The 20,863-nt window shown below is 42.2% G+C and overlaps 1 protein-coding gene across 1 annotated transcript in view; it reads left to right on the plus strand.

Annotated features, from left to right (window-relative positions):
- The window catches only part of ABHD6 (abhydrolase domain containing 6, acylglycerol lipase), a 42,195-nt gene that overhangs the window by 18,753 nt on the left and 2,579 nt on the right, over nt 1-20,863 (plus strand). Inside the window, exons 4-9 of the mRNA XM_054595882.1 lie at nt 6,199-6,355; nt 8,097-8,210; nt 9,481-9,613; nt 12,363-12,520; nt 15,319-15,373; nt 15,577-15,677. Of these exons, the coding sequence (XP_054451857.1) occupies nt 6,199-6,355; nt 8,097-8,210; nt 9,481-9,613; nt 12,363-12,520; nt 15,319-15,373; nt 15,577-15,677 (718 nt within the window). The remainder of the gene's footprint in view (nt 1-6,198; nt 6,356-8,096; nt 8,211-9,480; nt 9,614-12,362; nt 12,521-15,318; nt 15,374-15,576; nt 15,678-20,863) is intronic.

The raw sequence follows: 20,863 nt of genomic DNA on the forward strand, positions 1-20,863 counted from the left end.
AGTCCAGCCTCACTGCCAAAGTCACTGATTCTTTGAAGGAAGGCTTGTGCACATTTAAGGGAATTTCTTTGGTAGTTTCTTGGTCCTTGGATTCTGATGCAGTGCGGGGCTGACAGGTGCAGTGATGTGTACTGATAAGTGAATTAGAAAGAGCAGGACCTGGAGAAGGCACATGGGTGGGACAGATGGTTTCAGATTTATTCTAAAGTTGTGTATTAGTAAAGTGGCAGAAAGAAAGAAGACCTTTCCAAACCTTCCGTTGTTCTTGAACCATCTTTGTGATGCTCGCCCTATCTGCACACCACCTCTCCTCTTGTGTTATCTGTAGAGTAAGTAACTTTTTGTAACTTAATTTATTTTAAGAGTAATGTAAATATCATTACCCTAAGTGAAAAGCTTGCCATACTTGCCATACATAGTAAATTAATATAAAAAAGTAAAAATAAGCAGAATGCCAGTAAACAATGTTCTTAAATTCTAGCCTAGATATCGCCACCTACCAAAGACTCCGTGTCTCCTTTCTCTTTTGCGCAAAGTCTATGCGGGGTGTGAAAGATGTAGCAGCCCCAACAGAGCCTTCCTCCTTGAGGGAATCAGAAACTTAACAGTTGAAAAGAGAGGCGCTTTCTCATGATGTGCTTCAGGGACTTTTCATGGCATAGCCCACTTACTAAATAAAATCACCCTTCCCTCATATGCGTCCCGGGGTGAAGGAAATACCAGAACAGACCTGGTTCTGCCTTGTGCCCTAGGGAAGCACACTGAGGTTTCACTCATTCTTCGGGGAGTTAGAACTGCCTCCTGTGCTCAGCGAGAAGAATGCAGGGAGTTTGGCATGTGCCCTTTATCTGCCCTCCTTTCTGGCTCCCTTTTGTTTCATCAGAGTGTGGAATTTTCCACCTGCCAGTCAGGCTCTGATCCTTGACAAGAAGCTAATTGAGCAGAAGGGAGGTTTTCCTCTTTCACTCTCTCTCGGGAGGTGGGGAGGTGGTGACCCTTTCGGAGACTCACCCAGGATCCACCTCTGCACTAACAAAGCTGAGACGCCAGCTGTTTAAATGCTGGTGTCCTTGCCGCTCTAGCAGCAGGAGTGCGTTGGGGCCAGGCCTCCCATGAAACCTAACATGGAGAGGCCAGAGTTGTGTGCCGCACGTGTGCCCGCAGGGGTCCATGGACCTCCGCACACCAGTGCCATTTTTCTTAAATCAAATTGGAATGGAGAATGCAGTTAGGTGATGTGTCCTGCTGCAATTGCTAGCGCTGCATGCGCAGGTGTGATTACAGAAAGGCTGATTCCAGCGCCAATGCCGAAAGCAGCCTCCGTGCTACCCAGTCCGCATCCCCCAGTGTCCTTGGGTGTCAGGAGAAGGCTTTTGGAGTCAGAGCTGCCCCTCATGCAATGACCAGGGCGCCGCCTGTTGTGGGTCTGTTGTCTCATGGCAAAGCATTTAGTTCCTCCTGCAGGAACAGTCAGAGTCCACGTCCCTGTGGAAATGGGCTGGCCGTGCTCCAGGGACACTTGCAATTGGGGCATTTTTCTATAGTATGACTTATACTTCAATTAAAAAGTTTTTCTGAAATATAACAATGATGTGTGTGGAGAAATTGGACCCCTCATATACTCTTAATAGGAATGCAAAATGGTGTAGCCACTTCGGAAAAGCCTTGCAGTTCCTCAAAAGGCTTAAAAGAAAAAAGGTACTAAATGACCCAGCAATTCCCTGCCTAGGTATTTACCTAAGAGAATTGAAAACGTGTATGTCCACACAAAAACTTGTTCATGGATTTTCACAGCGGCATTATGCAAAAAGTAGAAACAGCTGATGAATGGATAACTAAATGTGGCATATCCGTATAAAGGAATATTATTTCACCTTGAAAAGGAATAAAGTACTGACACATTCTATAATATGGATAACTTGAAAACCTTATGCTAAGTGACATAAGCCAGACACAAAATGACAAATACTGTGTGATTCTGCTTACGTGAGGTACCTAGACTGGCCAAACTCAGAAACAGAAAGTAGAATGGAGATTACCAGGGGCCTAGGGACAGGAAGGAATGTGGAGTTTTTCTTTAATGTACACCAAATTTCTATTATTTGGGATGATGAAAAGTTCTGTAAATGGATAGTTATGATGATTGGTGTACAATATTGTGAATGTACTTAATGCCACTGAATTGTACCCTTAAATGGTTAAAATGGTAAATTGTATGTTGTCTATATTTTACCACAATAACAAACAAACTGAAAAAAGAAGTGTATAAGTACTTTTCTTCAGGGGTTGCTGCTGTAAACTAGAGAAGGCAGCACTTGTAAAATGAAAGGTCTGGACCCTGGGGGTCTTTCTCACAGAGGAGCCCCATGGAGGTTGCTTTTGGGGGGCTTCAGTGACATCTGTCCCTGAAACAGAAAAAGTTTGGCTTTTGTATCAACATTGTTCATCTGTGAAAGATCTTGTTCCTGAGACATGTTTATCCCAATTTAACTTTTCTCTTTGTTTCTGTTCTGTATACTTGCAGCCATTTCTAATCTCTGCCTTTGTGACATTTATAATTTAGACGTAATTTTTTCTCTATTACCCTTAAACCAAAGAAGTTGGGTTTGTTTGTTTGCTTTCTATCAGGGCCATTGCTCTCGCATAATTTTTAACTGACCTTGTAGCTTAAGGAATGTTCTTCCCACTCTTTCGTTGAGAGGATCAGTTGAAGTTACTGAAAATATTGATTCTTTAGCTTCTGTTTCCAAAGCCTAGATAAAGTTTTCCAGTGGACGTATCCATTAAATGAAATACATGGATTAGTGCCCCAGAGCTCTACCTGGGAATGAGGAAGTCCTAATTCCTGAGTTAGGCTGCCTTTCCAACCCCATCTCCCTTCACTCTCAGGTCAAGTCAGGCTTGGTTATCCCCCTGCCCTTGCTTCTGCTTTCTGCGTTGTCTCCAGCTGTTAGGTGTTGAGTATCCAGATGTTTATGCAACGTCACCTTTCCTACCAGGTCCTTCCAGCTCTTCCTTGATCTCATACTGCTTGCTCTTTGTGTTAGAGTTGTAGACAGTTTGAAGATCTTGAAAAGGTAACACAGAGAAAATATAAATCATCTATAACCCCCAAAATGATTTTCTCCAACATTGCTTTCATTCTGATCACTTCTTTCCACACCTCATCTCTATATAGTTAACATTTTTTTAACAGAATTGGAAACAATAGTATAAAAAAATTGGGTCCTATGTTTTCATTTGATATCATGACATAAACATTGTCCTGTTATTAAATATTCTTTGAAGACCCCATATTTTTAAAAAATCCTCACCCGAAGATTTTTTTAAATTGATTTTAGAGAGAGAGGAATGGGGAGAGAAAGAGGGAGGGAGGGAGAGGGAGAAAGAGAGATATCAATGTGAGAGAGATACATTGATTTGTTGCCTCCCTTTCACACCCCGACCTGGGATCAACCTGCAACCTAGGTATAAGCCCTGACCAGGGATCAAGTCCACAGCCTTTTGGTGTATGGGCCGGTGCTCCAACCAACTGAGCCCCCAGCCAGGAATGAAGATCTCGTTTTTAACAGCAAAGTATTCCGTTGTCTGGATACATTGTGATTTATGTAATAAAGTTTCTATCTATGGACATTAAAGTTAGTGCAGATTTTTTTTCCTAATTTAAATACATCATTGAACATCTTTAGAAATATTCTTTCAAGATTTCTGCTTCTGTTCTTGGAACAGATTATTCCTGGAAGTATAATTACTGGGGTAAAAGGCATGAGGTTTTTAAAGAGCCTGGATGCTTAATTCCAGGCTGCTTTCTAGAAAGGTCAAACATTATAATTGTTTTTTTTAAGAGCTTCTTCAAATTCAGAAGTCCATTAAAAATGCATTTCTTGTTATAATATTCATTTCTATCATTGGTAGTCAAGTTGGACATGTTTCCTATGTTTGTTAGTCATTCTCTTCTACTCTGAGAAATCTTTTCATTTATTTTGTTTAGTGTTGAATTGGGGGGTCTTAGCATGGTTCTTATCATTTTGTAAGCTTTTTATATATTAAAGATATCAATCTGTGGCTGTCATATTTGTTGCAAATTTTTCCCTTGAGCTTTGGCAAGTGATTTATTTACAAGGATAGATTCTTCTTTATATTATACTAATAACTACCATTTATTAAATACCATGTCCTGAGCACTGAACAAAACTTTATATATAGGTTATCTCATTTAATCTTTACCAAATTCTCAGCAGAATGAAACATTTTCCTTTATTATAGATTAGATTCAAGATCATATAGTCTTAATCTTACCAAATTCTTTACCAAATTCTCAGCAGAATGAAACATTTTCCTTTATTATAGATTAGATTCAAGATCATATAGTCAATAAATGAATGATCTGGCATATGAGTGAATGAACAAATATGTATTATGTGCACAATGTAGAATTTTTAAGCAAGTTTGCTTTGTCATAAGAAGAGCTTTAAGGTAGTCAATTTCATTATATTTTTAATGTTTCAAATAGGCAACACTTTCATTGCAAAAGTGATAAAAGTCTTTTTCCCACCCCTATTTGTCTCTCCATCTACTTCTCACTGTATTCCCTACCTCCATTCCAGATACTCATCTTTAAAGGGTCTTCTATATGCTCCCATACTTTTTGGATGCAGATCCAAATAAATATGAATTTATATTATTATCTCACCTCCTCTTGTTTTGCATAAAGGGTTAAAATCAGTTAATTTAGGCTATGTGCTTTTGCAAGACTTGGCTACGTTTTTGGTGCAAAATATACCAGAGAATGAATCTTGGATTGAATTAATTGTCTTTCATCTTGGAGAGATTCTTCATGCAGAGTTCAATTTGCTTAGATGGTAATTTAGTATTGAAATCAATTTCAGGCCAAACTCCAGCACTGCCAAGTCTTATGTAACCAACAGAAGCTGAGCTTTCAACCAGCTTCCATATGTTGTAGCGAATAAAATCAGAGGACCAGACCAGACAGTCCTTCAAAAAACAAGTTCTCACTCTGAAAATCTCTAGAAAAAAATATACATATTTTCTGGGGAGAGGTAGAATTATGACCTTTATTGAGTTTATCCACTGGAGTGAAAATGTCTGCACAAAACCACATTGGTTACTATAACTTCTGCATCACAATTAAAATCCAAAAAATTTTTTAAAAACCCCATCACCTCCATCAAAATTCACTACTTCAGAAGCCATATCTTTAAAGCCATAGTAACACTTCAATATGATTACGACTCAAATGATGAAATTCGGTTGATTGGAAACCTAATTAAACCTCCGGCTTGTTCAAATAGATTTATAAATAGGAAACACTGTTTTTTGCAGAGATCCAGTCCACTGCCATTCCACCCACACTGCGCAGCTGCTCGAGCGTTAAGAGCCCTGAGACCCTAAGACATACAGGCTCCTTTAGACTGTCCCCTGGTGTGTTCTTTCCTCCCAATCAGAGACTCGTGGGCGTGTGGAATGACACCGCCACCAGCAACTGCAGCCTTGGTGAGAGTCCGATTCTTCATCTCCATCAGTAGCAAATTGCAAGTGACACTGCTGTTAAGTCTTTTGGTGCTTTTCCTGCCAATTAAAGTGCCTCTGCAGGGAGGTCTCACTCCAGGATGCCTGCTCTGTGCACAGCCGCAGTGCTGCCCGCATGCCCTTGGTCGCTTGCCCTAGATTTCCGGCATTGATGAAGATGGGCCGCCAGACTGCAGACCGGCTCTCTGCGAGAGGAAACCGTCTTGTCTCGGCCTTTCCGGAGCCCTTCCCAGCCTTACCACTAGCCATTTCGATCTGCAGACATCTCAACCAATTTAGGCAGATAAAGGCTAGTCAGACACCCAGTGAGATCCCACCGCCGACCCCTCCTTTGCAGTGCCATTCGACTACTAGAAATATGTATTAACAAGAGGTTATTATGTGTCATGCTTCTTAATAAAACACCTTTTACCTCCTTCCTAGTTTACAGTGATTATGGAGCGACATACATACCACAATATTCATTTAAGGTGCTTTCTGGAATTCTTTCACTTTGAGCTCCTTGAGGGTGAAGCTGTAGGGGACTTCAGAGTCAGATGTGGAGGAGGAAACCCAGGTCTTACCTCTCAGCAACACTATAGGGAGGACCTGTGCCCCGACTTCTCTGGAGCTTGCTGACTTGGTGTGGCCTATATTTTTCCTTCCCAGGTACTGGCGGCGGACATTGGGCATGCAGGTCCGCTACGCTCACCATGAAGACTATCAGTTCTGTTATTCCTTCCGCGGCAGGCCTGGGCACAAACCTTCCATCCTCATGCTCCACGGGTTCTCTGCACACAAGGACATGTGGCTCAGCTTGGTCAAGGTGCAGTAGAGAAAAGGGGTTCCACTTGGACATACTGTCAGCAGCAGTGGTAGAAAGCAAAGGAAAACCAGAGCTGTGGCTCAGGTTATCTTAAAACTAATATAATATTTGATTCAATTTTTCTGGTCCGCAGACTGGTGCTCAGTCCACTGAGCCACACCAGCCAGGGCTGATTCAGTTTGTTTGTTTGTTTGTTTTTTTATCAGAAAGAATTTATTGAGTTGAATGTTATTTGTAAAATCTGTGCCTTAGAAATCATTTCACCTTATGGGTATTTCTTAGGAAGGGTTTCTGACCCTCAGCTTCATCTCAGAACTTCCATTATCAAGGTCAGGCTTTAAAAAAAATCATTTGTTCTTTTGTGCTCCAAGTTTCTCCTCTTCTCTCTTCCTTCCTCTATTTCTCCCTTTTACCTCCTTCTTCTCTCCTCCCTCATCCTTACCCCCATTTTTTATTTTTGCTTTTTGTATTTTTTTCTTCATTAGCCATTTAGAGAAGTGATCTTGATTTGGCAGGTTTCTGGGATAGTTTTCCAAATTACTTGCTTTCTGTCCTGCTTAACTGGGGCGTGGTAACTTGCTTTACTTGGGAAGAATGATGAGCTGGTGAGGGTGGGGCTGGGAGAGGTCTTGGGAGGGAAGCACCCCAGGCTCCCACCTCAAGCAGGACCATGCCTGATGACCTCAGTGATGGCCTGCAGCAGAAGGAAAAGGCCCCACGCATCCTCTAGTTACTTGTGTTCTTATTTCCAAATTCCACTGTAAGGACAGCCATCCTCATGTCTTAATGAACCTTTCGCTTCCTGTCCCCACTTCAGATAAGCATTTTTTAAAAAAAAATATTTATTGCTGTTCAATTACAGTTATCTCTATTCTTTTAAATGTTTTTTAAAAGTTTTTATTTGTTTACTTTTAGAGAGAGGGGAAGGAAGGGAGAAAGAGAGGGAGAGAAATATTGATGTGCAAAATATTGATCAGTTGCCTCTCGCATGCCCCCAACTAGGAACCTGGCCCACAACCCAGGCACATGCTCTGACTAGAAATTGAACGGGCAACCTTTCAGTCTGCAGGCTGGTGCTCAATCCACTGTGCCACACCAGCCAGGGCCAAATAAGCATCTTTCATAAAATTGGGTATTTGTTTATTGATAACTGATGTTTCTGAGTTTCCTAGTTAAAAGTGGCACATATTTAAACGGAAGAAGGTGTTTTAGGATAATAGTCACCCCAGGAATTACACTTTAATGCAAAAAAAGAAAAAAAAGTTGAAACCAGAATCAGGGTGATCAGACATAGTTCTTAAAAAAAAGCCTTGCTCCTGTGGGCTCTGGAGCAAGACTCTAGGAGAACAGAACCACCCCTTCTAGTTCCCAGTCAGTGGTGGAATGACTGGAGGAAGTATGGAGGGAAGGGGAAAGAAGAAGGAGGTAGTACCGGCCAACTGGTGTCAAAAGTGGGAGTTGCAAACGTGCTGCCAGACCTTTGTCTCCCTTTTCCAATCATCCTCCTAGTCCCCTTCCATCTGTCTTTATTAGTCCTTGGGGGCCTCTGCTTCCTAGGAGGCTCCTGGCAATACTCATTCCCAGCAGATATTACTAGGGTGAAACTCCGGGTGGCCAAGGCCTATATATCCCCAGGGTTGGCTATCCATGTTACTTGGTAAGTAGGCACGACCTTCCCAGGAGAGTGGGCAGGCATTTTCTTCACACCACATACTGACTCTCTGGCCCTGTGTGTTCTCAGTTCCTTCCAAAGAACCTACACTTGGTCTGCGTGGACATGCCAGGACATGAGGGTACCACCCGCTCTTCCCTGGATGACCTGTCCATAGATGGGCAAGTCAAGAGGATACACCAGGTAAGCAGGGCTCCACCAAAAATTTTCGAGAGTGTGGGTGTTGCCTACCTTTGCATGCCCATGCCTGGAGAGCAGGTAGGAGAGTTTCATACTGACTCATATCAAGTGTTCAGTGCATTCTGTTAAGTAATTGTAAGCAAAGTGGCACACTAATGGTGTCCTTGGTCCACTATGGAGGACCAGGGCTTATTGCAGCCTGTTCTCCTATTGCAGTTGTTTGTGAAGATATATGACGATCTGAGCATTTTCTCAGGTCTTTGAAAGTGGAGTTTAGTATCTCTCAAGGCCATTTGCCTAGAGTCAGCTTTTCTGCTTACCAACTATATGATGACAGCAATAGTCCTTCTGCCTAGTTATGGAGGATGGGGAGGGTGAACTTTGCATTTTGTTCTATTTCAGCATCTAATTTCAGCCCCTCTCTGGCTGGGCTTTCAAGGTCATGGGGCTCATGGACCATTTCAGAATTTAGTAGTCCATAAGTTTCAAATTGACATTGGGTATTTTTCCCAGACAAGGATATTTATTTAATATGTTCCCCCACCCCCACTAAACTATGTATTTTGATGAGGTCAGGAACCTTGTCTCTTTGACTCTTTGTTGTATCTTCTACAGTTGACTATAGTTCCTTGTACAGAACAGGTATCCAATTAATATCTTTTAGGTAACTGATGTTTATTTAAAACATCAGTGGATGGTTGGTTGGATGGATGGTTGGGTGAGTGTTTGGATGGTTAAGTAGACAGGTGGATGGGTAGTTATGTGAATGGATGGCTGGATGAATGAGAAGGACTTTAAATTAGGGCAAGAGTCAGCAAACCATGGCCCGTGGGCTATGTTAGTCCTGCTACCTACTTTTATAAGCAAAGCTTTGTTGCAACACAGCCACACTCATTCCTTTATGTATTGTCTTTAGTTGCTTTTGTGCTACAGCAGCAGAGTTGAGTAATTTCTACAGAAATCATATGGCCCGCAGAACAGAGAATATCTACTCTCAGGACGTTTATAGAAAAGTTTGCTGACCCATGAATCAGGAGAATCTTTCTTGGTTTTATATTCATAAATGACCCCTCAATCACTTGTGCCAGGTAAAGATAAGTGCATGCCTTCCTTGGGCTCATCTGGATAATGGATCTAGTAGAGTTTCAGACCTCCTTTCATCAATAGCCCTTTTCATTTGTCTCCATAGGCAAGAGAGGCTTTTTGCTCTGTAAGCATTATTGTCACTGTCTACAGCTCAATAACCAAACCCCCTTCTCATTTTCCTTCCCAGTTTGTGGAATGTCTCAAGTTGAACAAAAAACCATTCCACCTGATAGGTACCTCCATAGGTGGCAATGTGGCCGGGGTGTACGCTGCTTACTACCCATCAGATGTCTGCAGCCTGTCTCTCGTGTGCCCCACTGGTGAGTTACCAGGCTACACTGTCCCCATGAGTGACTGGAGACCGCAGAGTCTGAATCTCCGAAGGAGCAGGTGGCAATGTCCGCTTTGACTGCTCTTAGCATCATCTTTCGTTGTGCCCTTGAGAGACATGCAATGCTTTTGTGATCGCTAACCAAACAATAATTATCTAACCGTAATTATAACACACTGACTTTAAAACAATCGAGCCAGACTTGTTTCACAAAGAATTTGGTGGTTAATTAAAATGTGCATAGTACTTTGCAGCACAAAAATACTTTGAAATACAATGACAATATTAATATCCAACATGTATTGAGCTCTTTTGAGCTAATCTCTTTATATGGAGTTAATTCTCACCATAGTCATAACGTTATGAGGTGAAGGGGCTATTATTATGCCTCTCTTTTTTGCTGAAAAGGCAGAGGTCTTTATTCATTACAAGATCTTTTTTAAAAAATCAACAAACTTTAGTTTCTCTGTTCTTATTTGTATACATGTCAACTTGAGCTATAAAATGTCCCCAGGAATTCTGATCTGAAGTTGGATTTTTAAAATTCATTTTTCTCACGTAAGTCTTTAAACTTGGGTTTATAAGAGAGAAAAATCTTAATATTTTTCTTTTTCCTTCTCTTGCTTCCTTTCTCTCTGTTACTTTATTGGCATCTGATTTACATATATTTTAAATGTCCATCGCAGTAACTTTTTACATATGTAATTATATCCGGTCAAAATAGTATACCCATTTTATTAGTAGGAACATTGAGGTCCAAAGAAATTATTTTAGTGCCTGAGCCAGAATAGGAACCGATCCTCGGCTGTCTGGCTCTAGAGCCCAAGCTGTGGCCTTTTCAGAAGTCCTTCTGTATTCCCTCACTCCTCTGTATGATTCACGTCCACTCCCCACTTTACCCGCTAGAACTCAGCTTTGAGTCAAACATGTATACCTTCTAAAACGAAACTAAGCTGGCCTTTAAAATGTTTTGGTTGCTCTGAAAGTAAAGTTTTCAGGTCTGTTAAGGGCATTGAAATAGAAGTCAAGCTCCCAATGGATTTTCTCTTCCCCTCTTCCCAGGCACCATACCTGAAATCATTTGGTCTTTTAATAATAAAGTTTGAGAATTGGATACACAGCCCCTATGGAAGGTTATTAGATTTTTAAATGACTTATGGAATGTCAGATCTAATTGGCTTTTTCAAGTGTATGTTCACTTGTTCAAAGAGTTTTACACCTGAGTTTCAACTGGAAATTTAAGATTGTTTGATGAGAAAATGGAAGGATAAACTTTTTTTACTTTGAAATAATTTTAAGTTTGCAAAATGTTACAAAGATAGTTACAGAGTTCCATCTACCCTTCACCCAGTTTCCCCCATTGTTAACAGCTCACATGACCACAGTAAATTTGTCACAACTAAGAACCAACACTGGTACTTTACTATTAATTGAACTCCAGGCTGTATTTGGATTTCATTAGTTTTTCCATTAATGTCCTTTTTCTGCGCCAGGATCCAGTGCAGGACACCACGTGACATTTAGTTGAGGATTCTTTTTCAAGTGGAAGGAAATAACTCCTACAACCGCCCTCATGGCATTGTGAAAGCCACGTGATGCCCCGTTAGATTTAAATGAGTTACTGAATATAGGAGATTTATAATGTGTGAATTTCTGCAGCCTAGAATTGATACCATTGCCTTTCTGAAATCTAGTTCTTAAGCTAAGTTATACACTTAGAAATTTGCTCAGTGTTGGAAGCCAAAATGAGTTTTGCCCTCCTATATACACCAGCTTGTGTGAATTTTCTCATGTTGTGCTCCAGGGTACAGGAAATAATGGTCCATCTCAAAGCTTTTCAGTCTCGGCCATCGCCTGCTGTTCTCCTGGAGGAAGGGAGACTGTGCAGGGGGCAGCCACTGTCCTCCTTTAGGGAGTGGCTCAGAAGTGGACTGCTCTCACTATGTTTTGTATTTGACCCTCAAATAAGAGATTGCTGCCCTGACCGGTGTATCTCACTTGGGTGGGCTTCATCCCGCAAATTCACCTTCATTCGCCTTGATTCCCGGTGAAATCACATGCCTGGGTTGTGGGTTCGGGCCCCAGTCAGGCATGCACAAGAGGCCAACTAATCAATGTTTCCCTCTCGCTTTGATTTTTCTTTCCCTCTCTTTCTCCCTCTTTCTAAAAATAAATAAGTAAAATCTGTAAAGAGAGAGAGAGAGGAGAGAGAGATTACTAAGTAGGTCCTGGCCAAGGAGAGGGGTCGTCAGTCCCTTTAATTCAGTGTTTTCTAACCATTATGCATTTTGTGAGATCTTCCCGCAACACAGATGTGAAAGGGGCTCAGGTAGCTTGGCTTCTAGATTAATGATTCTTAAACTATCATACAGGTAAACTTCCTGACAACTGTTAAAAATGCAGGTTCTGATTGAGGAGCTTAGGGATAGACTGAGAGTCTGTATTTCTTATAGGCTCCCAGCACTGCTGGTCCATGGACCACAGTTTGAGTCACCAGTCCCTAAAATATCTTGAAGGATTTTCCTATGTTTCACTTCAGAGTGTGGTTTTGGACTTTCAGCAAGGATGGCAGTAGCAATTAAAAGGGAATCTGGTCAGATACAAACAAACAAATAAACAAACAAAAAAATCACCTGGAACCTATTGGCTCTTGGCTGATACTAGAAGTTCCCTCCATAAAACAGTGGTTGGTAAGAGGGAGGATGAATTGCCAGGTTGTTTGTGCTTGGATCCCACAGGGCTGCAGTACTCAAGTGATAATCAGTTCATACAACAGCTCAAAGAACTGCAGGACTCGGCTGCAGTAGAGAAGATTCCCCTGATCCCAACCACCCCAGAAGAGATGAGTGAAATGCTCCAGCTCTGCTCCTACGTCCGCTTCAAGGTGCCCCATCAGGTAATGTGATTTCAGCCGCAAAATGCTTGCCTTCTGTCAGAGGCTCTGGTGGCCAGTCCCGGCTTCCTCCATGCACCCCTTCTCCCTGTGCTTATCTATTTATTCATTCATCATGTATCTGTATGGCGTCTGCAACATGCCAGGCGCTGTGCTTGGCCACAGTGGTGAATAAATGAGGCAGAATGGTTCCTGGGTGGACACAGGCTAGCGGGAGGCAGACAGTTAACAAGTAGACAAATTATTACAAATTATAATACATTTTCTAGGGGAAATGAAGATGGGTCAGTAGATAAAAGCAGAGAGGCAGTGGAAGAATTGATAATCCTCTTTCAGGGAATAGCATGTTCAGAAGTGAAAAATACATAGACAAGTTTAGACACTAGAAGGATCCAGGGTGACGACACTAGAGTGTGAGGGAGAGAATGGGATGGATGAGTTTGGGAGGGAGGGAGGGGCTAAATCAGAGTCTCAATTTTTTTTTTTTAATTTCAGGACCACTTTGTACTCTCAAAAATTATTGAGAACCCCAAAGAGCTTTTTTTTTTGTGAAAGTTATAACTATGGATATTTACCATATTAGAAATGAAAATTCAGAAAAACTTAAAACACAGTAACGTTATCCCTTGTTATATAGGCTCTGTAAAACAGTATGCTTTTGAGAGAATGAAAGCGGAAAAGGCAAATAACATTTAGCCTTAGGAAAATAGTTTGACCTCATGGACTCCCAAGATCCACTTTGAGAACCATTGGGCTGTATCCTGGAGAACTTTATAGGCTATGGAAGGAGTCTGGGGTTTTTCTAAGTATAATAGGAGAATACCTGAAGGATGGTAGAAAAGTACAAACAGAAGCAGGGAAGCCCATTAGGGTGTTCTTGTGGCTTAAAGATGATGAACATGTGTAAAGATGAGGGTCGCAGGGTGGTAGAGTGGAGACAGAAGCTCTGAAATGCTTCAGGAGGAAGAACAGAGAGGACTTACTGACAATTTGGAAGTGGAGGATCAGGGAAGGTAAGGAGTCATGGGTGACTTCTGGTACTTGGGTTGGATAAACATAGCATTTCTGAATAGGAGATGGGGAGAGAAGGACGGCGAGTTTGGGGGACAATCTAAAGGCTTCATTTTGGGTGTGTTAAGGTCAAGTTGCCTGAGGCCTCCAAATGTAGATGTCAGGTAGGCAGTTGGATATACAAGTGTTGCTGAGGGAAGTCTGGTCTGGAGGTAGACATTTTGAGCCACCAACCAACGATTATATTAAAGGACATGGGTCTGTATGAGGTCATTTTGGGAAAAGTGGGAAACCAAAAGAGGAGAGTCCATGGTTGAGGCTTCTTAACAGCAAATTATCTCCCTCTGTTGTGGGAGCTGGACCCTACCTAAGGGTGGGGTGGGTCCTACCAGGTGGCAAGAGAATGGGCTGTATTCTGTGGTATGTTTTATCCCTGAAATCCTTTTTAATTGTGAAGGTGCACTGATTCCCTCCAGAATAGGGTGGACAAAGTGTTTTTAAAAATTCCAATTTTGAGTTGTCAGGGATAGGAAAATACCAGGAGAAAATAAATGGCAGAGAAGGAGCACCCAAGCACCCAGCCCACCATGCCACGTGGTATTAGGATTGTCTGTCTGTCTGTTCGTATCTTCCACTCTAAGCTCTGTAAGATCATGGACTTTGCCTTAAATGGCTGTTCTATCCCCAGGCTTTGGCACAGTACTTGCATGAAGTAGGTATTAGGTATCGATTAGATGAATCAATGGATGGAAGGATGCCTGGATAATGCAGGGATGGGGAATAGATGTGTGGGTACGTGCAGGATAGGTGGGTGCATGAATTGATGTATTTGCATGCATAGGTGATTTAGGATGCAGGATAGATTGTTGGCTGAATGGTTGGTGTCTGGATGGGGGATGCCTGGAGAATGCAGGGATGGAGAGCTGATGGTTTGGTAGATGCAGGTAGATGGATACATGGCTAGACATATGCACAAATGATTCAGAGATGCAGGAAGGATGGATGGATAGGTGGGTAGAGCAGAGGTGAAGGATGGGTGGATGAAGGATGAATGCAAGATGGATATGTTGCATGCATGCAAAATAGACTGAACAAAGAAAATGTCTGATGCTGAGTGCAGTGTATTGGACAGCTTGCTGTTGGTCTCACCTCTGGATTCCCACTTCTAGTGGGTAGATTCTAGTCCTGCTCCAGAGGGTTGGTTTAGTCCAAATCAGTTATGGCTGATTTTCCCACTTCAATCGATGCACAGGACTCCTTAGTACCTTCAAGAGGTTCAGACCTTTCCCAGGGAAATGAAAGGAGTGCTGGCTGATAATGTGAACCCCAGACCCTACCTCAAGAGCCCTGAAGCAGGAGGAAGAGGAGGGCTGTGTTCTTTCTGCCCACAGCACTGCTCTGGGTCAGGGTCTGGATCCAAGAGGTCTGGCCTGTCCAGTTGCTGCAGCCTTCATATACCTCAGCAGGGAAGGCGAAGGCAATGTCAAATAATGAACAAGGGACTCTGGAATACTTCCCAGATGTTCCCAATAGTTTATTTCTTTATTGTGTAAGAGTCTCATCATCCCCAACAGTTTAATTTTTTTAATAGACCTTATTCTGCATTTGGATATTATTGAGCAATTACTTAATGTTATACTATATCATGGGAATTTGGAGGACAAGGCCTTGAAAATTTTGACAATGCTGTGAATATCTAGACTTTTATTTCCTTCATTGTCCCAGAGCCATGAGAAGCCTGATGAAATAAATCTTCTCTTGCCTCCTAACTTTGGATGATTTCTCCTTAGATCCTGCAAGGCCTTGTTGATGTCCGCATCCCTCATAACAGCTTCTACCGAAAGCGTGAGTAGCCCTGCCTTAATGTGTGAGCTGTGAAAAGAGAGGCTTTCAGGGTGGTTGGCTTTTAATTCCTACATTCTGAGTCTGTTTTCTTGAGCCCCTGAAGAGAGGAAGTGGTGACTTGAACTCGACTGTCCAGTACTGTACAGTGGTGCCCATGGGCACAGCCCAGCATTTGCTCACTTTGTTTTCCTTTTCTAAAAAAGTGTTTTTGGAAATCATCAATGAGAAGTCGAGATACTCCCTCCATCAGAACATGGACAAGATCAAGGTCCCAACGCAGATCATTTGGGGGAAACAAGACCAGGTATGTAGTGTGTCCCTGGGGACGCCTGTGCCAGTTATCCCAGCATTGGAGGACAAGCAGATGGCTTTGTCTAAAGTCAGCCTGGCTGCCTGGTTTCTGATATCAGGAAGAGGTGGGATACACGCAGGTCAGATGCCAGTTTACGGCAGCATCGTTCTGTGAGTTGAGAGCAACAACATTGGTCTTTTAGAATGAAAGGCAATTATAAATCACTTTTACAAGGTATTTTTATCAAAGCCATATAGTCACATGGTATAAAGAGCTTCAGAGAATACAAAAAGGTTTAAAATGAAAATCCCAGATCCTAATTTCCATTTCCTCGAGGCAACATTTACTGTCCTGCATATACAAGTTTTTTGAATTTTCTAAAGCAGGGGTTGACAGATGTTTTCTGCAAAGGGCCAGATAATAAAATTTTTGACTGTATGGGCTATATAATCTGTCACAACTACCAACTCTGTGGTAGTGGGGTCAGCACAGCCATTGATGACATGCAAACCAGTGGCATGGTGGAGTGCCAGTGAACTCGTTATTAACAAAACCAGCAGCTGGTGCATGCCTACTCTTGTTCTCTGAATGCACACATATGCATAGAGAAGGTCTCTCTAAGTTTTTCATGCATGCTGTATACATATTTAACTTTTTCAGTCATGCTATATACACTGTTTTGCACCTTCATATTTGTAAGAAATATGTATCTTGGAAACCATTTCATATCAGCCCATACAGATCTACTCATTCTATTTAAAAAATATTTTGAAATAATTTCTAATTTACAGAAAAATTATAAGAACAGTACAGAGTACTCCTGTATATGCTTCACCTAAATTCGCCCACTTATAACTGCCTCATTTAGGTGGAATTTATTTGCCACAAATTTCACCTAGTTTTGTGCCCACCACAATCCAGTTGTAGGACACTCTGTCACTCCCAAAAGCTCCCCCGATCATCTGCCGTCATCTCTGCTCTCACCCAACCTCCCGCAACTACCGATCTGTTTTCTATTTTAATACTTTTGCCTTTTCTAGAATTTTCCTATAAATAGTATCATATAGCATGTAATCTTTTGCATCTGGCTTTTTCTACTCAAGCATGGTTTTGAGGTTCACCTGTGTTGTTGCATATATCAATAGTTCATTTTTATTGCTGAATGTCATTCCATTGAATCTATTACCCCATCTTATTTATTACTAGTGTTAACATTTGCCACACTGCCTTGTCATTCTCATCTATCCAGAAGTATATATTTTTGGGCCATTTGGAGTAGGTTGCTTACACTACGCCTCTTTACCCCCAATACTTAAGGGTGTATTTACTGAGAACAAGAATATTCTCTTACTTAACCACAGTACATTATCACATTCAGGAAATTTAACATTGGTGAGGTAGTTTTATCTAATCTACGATCCGTATTTCAAATTCATCAGTTGTTTCAGTAATATCCTACACGGAATCCTCCTCCTCCTGGCCCCTGAATCAGGAATTAATCCAGGGTCACACACCACATCTCATGCCTCTTTCGTCTCCTTTAATATGAAATGATTCCTTAGTCTGCCTTTGTCATTCATGACGCTGCGATAGTTAAGATTAAAAGCCAGTTATTGTATGAAATGTTCCTTGATTTGAGTTTGATTGCTCCTACCTCCTGATAAAAGTCAGGATATATTCCCTGGCTAAAATATCTTGTGAGTTATAAATGTTACGTCCTCAGACACACAACAGGGTGTTGTCTGATTTCTTCATTGTAGATTGACTATTTCTCCCCTTGCAATCAATAAGCAGTCTGCGGGAAGACACTTTGAGACCGTGCAGATAAATTGCTCCTTATCAAACATTCCCTCTCGGTTTACCATCCGTGAGTCATTCTTGCCCAAAACAGTGTTTTATGTTCTTTTTAAGAGCTGCATAGTATCCCATTGCGTGGTTCTGCTGTAATGTTTTTAATTAGTGCCCTCTGACAGTCATTTAGGTCATTTCCAGCTTTTTGCTATTAAACCATAGCTCAGTGAGCACCACTATACATGTGTTTGCGGAACGTGAGAGTGTACCTGAAGGGTAAATTCTTAGACGTAGAGTCACTCGGTCAAAGAGCATGTGTCTTTTTAAATTTTAATAGGTTTTGTCAGATGGCTTTATGTTTGTTTGCTAGGGCTGCATAACAAAGTACCATAAACTAGGTGGCTTAAACAACAGAAATTGGTTGTCTCACAGTTCTGGCGGCTAGAAGTCTGGAATGAAGGAATCAGCAGGTTGGCTCCTTCTGGGAGCTGTGACGGGGAGTCTGTCCCATGCCTCTCCCTACCTTTTGATGGTTTTCTGGCAATCTTTGTTCCTTGGCTTACAAATACCTTACCCTGAAGGCCATGCCTTCATCTTCACATGGCATTTCCCCTGTTCTTGCTTGTCTCTGTGTTTAAATTTCCCCTTTTTGTAAGGATGCCAGTTTTATTGGATTACGGGTCCACCCTGTTCTAAATGACCTCATCTTAACTAATTGCATCTGCAATGATCCCATTTCCAAATAAAGTCACATTTGGAAGTACTGGTAGTTAGAACAGCAACATATGAATTTGGGGCAGACACAGTCAATCCATAATAAACCCTACGAAGGAATACTGATTTATATCTAGAAGCTCTGTTTTTGTTTTTTTTAAAAAATTATTGGTTAATTTTAGAGAGAGTGAAATATTGATTTGTTATTCCATTTATTTATGTATTTATTGGTTGCTTCTCGTATGTGCCCTAACCAGGGACTGAACCCACAACCTTGGCATACCAGGATGACACTCTAACCAAATTAGCTACCTGGCCAGGGCCAGAAGCTCCTTTTTTGGTTTGTTTATAAAGTTATTCTAAAGTTTAACACAAGAGGAGACAGTGAGAAATGGCCCACAGGCAGACAGAATTATAGTGTCTGTTAAAGAATATCCTGGATATTCTGTTGACTGCTGTTGAATATTCCTAGGAAAGGACATTATAGAAAATCTGTCCCCTTTGAAACAGTTCCTCTAAGGACCCCAAAGTGAAAGCCACCATTGTGAGTCCAGCCAGGGCGGTAGCACAGCCCAGCTGTGTAAGCTGGTGAAAGCACAGGCAAGGCGGCAGGCTGGAGCCACCAAAGCTTGCAACTGTAGGGGACAGCCCAGGAGAGGGGCCCAGGAGAGGAGACCAGGAGGAGAAGCCAGGCCCACGCCCACAGTGCGTGAGGGAGCGGGAGTGGTGATGGCATCAGCAGAGTCCCAGATCTATCCCAGATCAGCCAGGCGTGGCCCAGGATGCGCAGTGCAGAACGAGGGTGCGGGGAGGGGGACGCTCACGTGCTCCTTGCTGCAGCAGCCAACATGCTCAAAGCAGCTTTGTGTAAGCGCTTGAGAAGCGGGATGCAGGCTAGGCCAGCGGGGAGTCATTTAATCAGAGGCAAAACAGTGAAGGCCTTTCTTCATTATAAAAATCCCGAAGGTAATTTCGGGTTCTCAGGGACCAGCAAGGAGAGAGAGGCGAGAACCCATCACCCTGCAGAGACACTGCAGAAACTAGATCACTGGCCTCGGAGTCTGAAAGTCTGGCGTCCAGCCCTGCCTTTGCCCTTTATCAGCCTGTGACCTTGAACAAGTCACTCAGCTGCTCTACATCACAGGTTTCTCTTTTACTGCTGGGGTGATTGTGAGGTTTAAGTGGGATAACATACAGGATGGGGCAAAAGTAGGTTTACAGTTGATTGCGTGGAAAATAATACAATAATTGATAAATAATAATGCAAGAATAAACTGTTTCATGTATTCATAACTATAAACCTACTTTTGCCATAATCTGTATATGAAGGTGATCTTTCTCCAGTTATCAAAAATAAAAAGAAGTTACTTATTATTTACGTCTTTTGCCTCTGATAGCTGGCTTCTGCCTAAGGTCCAGAATTGCCTCCAGGACTCATAAGTCCATTTAGTTCTGGAAAAAGAGTGTAACATTCCATGGACCTGCTACAAATATGGTCAGATCCTTATGTGTTCTAGGGACCTTCCTGAGGGCAGAGGCCAAAGAGCAGAGGCTTCAGGGCCCTTTATTTCATGGCCTTTTGCTTCCCAACCTGTCTGGCTTTTCCCTACTCTGTCATCAACACTTGGTGTCACAGGCCCACCCCCAGCCAGGATGAATTCAGACTCCCTCTTCTTTGGACCCCTGTAGGCCAGCCGCTGTACTGCACAACTGTGAGGTAGCTGTGTGCATTGTTGTCTTTGTGAACGATGCCCCCTGGATTACGCAACACACAACCACACAGCTGAACCTGGCAGACCTCCCCTAGAGGATTTCTGCACACCCTTCAACTATTTCTCCTCTGTGTTCAGTCCACCAGAGGGGGATAACCTTGGGGAGATAAACAAGGTGTATTTCTCTTTATGTCCCCTCTCCCTGCCAGCATGGTGCCTGCTATAATATACCCAGAGTACACAGAGAATGAGTGGGCAAGAAAGTGAATGAACAAACTAGCAAGGACAAACCTGCCAGCTAACTGCCTATACATCTAAGTCAACTAACAGATATTTACTGAGCACCTAGTGTATGCCTGACACTGTATTAGACCTAGGGAGTCAGTAAGGACCAGGATAGTAAGGATCTGCCTCCAGCATCTTACAGTACACCTGCCACTATGACACACGGCAGGGCTGGAACTTGGAGGAAGTGTGTCGTGTAATGCAGGGTCATATCCTGTCTTTACTTATAATTTTTATATTTTGTTTATCACGGATCTTTTTGCATTAACTTTTTTTTTTTACATACTGCATTAAAATAGTCTTCATCTTGATTACTGAGCCTTTTGGCACCTGCTTAAATTTTGTGCCAGAGGCAAGTGCCTCACTTCCCTCACCCTAGTGGGAATGAAGGAAGATCCACCATTTATCTGAATGTCCTGACAATAAATAGCTGGTATGGTTCCCACAGATGTGTGTACATATCTCATAAGGACCCATCCAGCTGTTTCACATGGGTAACCATGGGAATTCTGGATTTGACAGCATAACAGTATCAGAGCTAGAGGCTCAGGTGGGTATTTCTGCCTGTGAGTTATGGTTTCTGATCTCTATGGGATAGACATTCCATTGGGAGTTTCTACTTTTTCATGCTTTGACCTGTTGACTCCACCTGCATTTCCTCTGGGTCTGTTTCCATAGTAACTGGGCTTGACTTCT

The sequence above is a fragment of the Pteronotus mesoamericanus genome, unplaced genomic scaffold (assembly GCF_021234165.1).
Source record: "Pteronotus mesoamericanus isolate MK-2021 breed Mesoamerican mustached bat unplaced genomic scaffold, CSHL_Meso_final scaffold_54, whole genome shotgun sequence".
In the NCBI taxonomy this organism is placed as follows: Eukaryota; Metazoa; Chordata; class Mammalia; order Chiroptera; family Mormoopidae; genus Pteronotus; species Pteronotus mesoamericanus.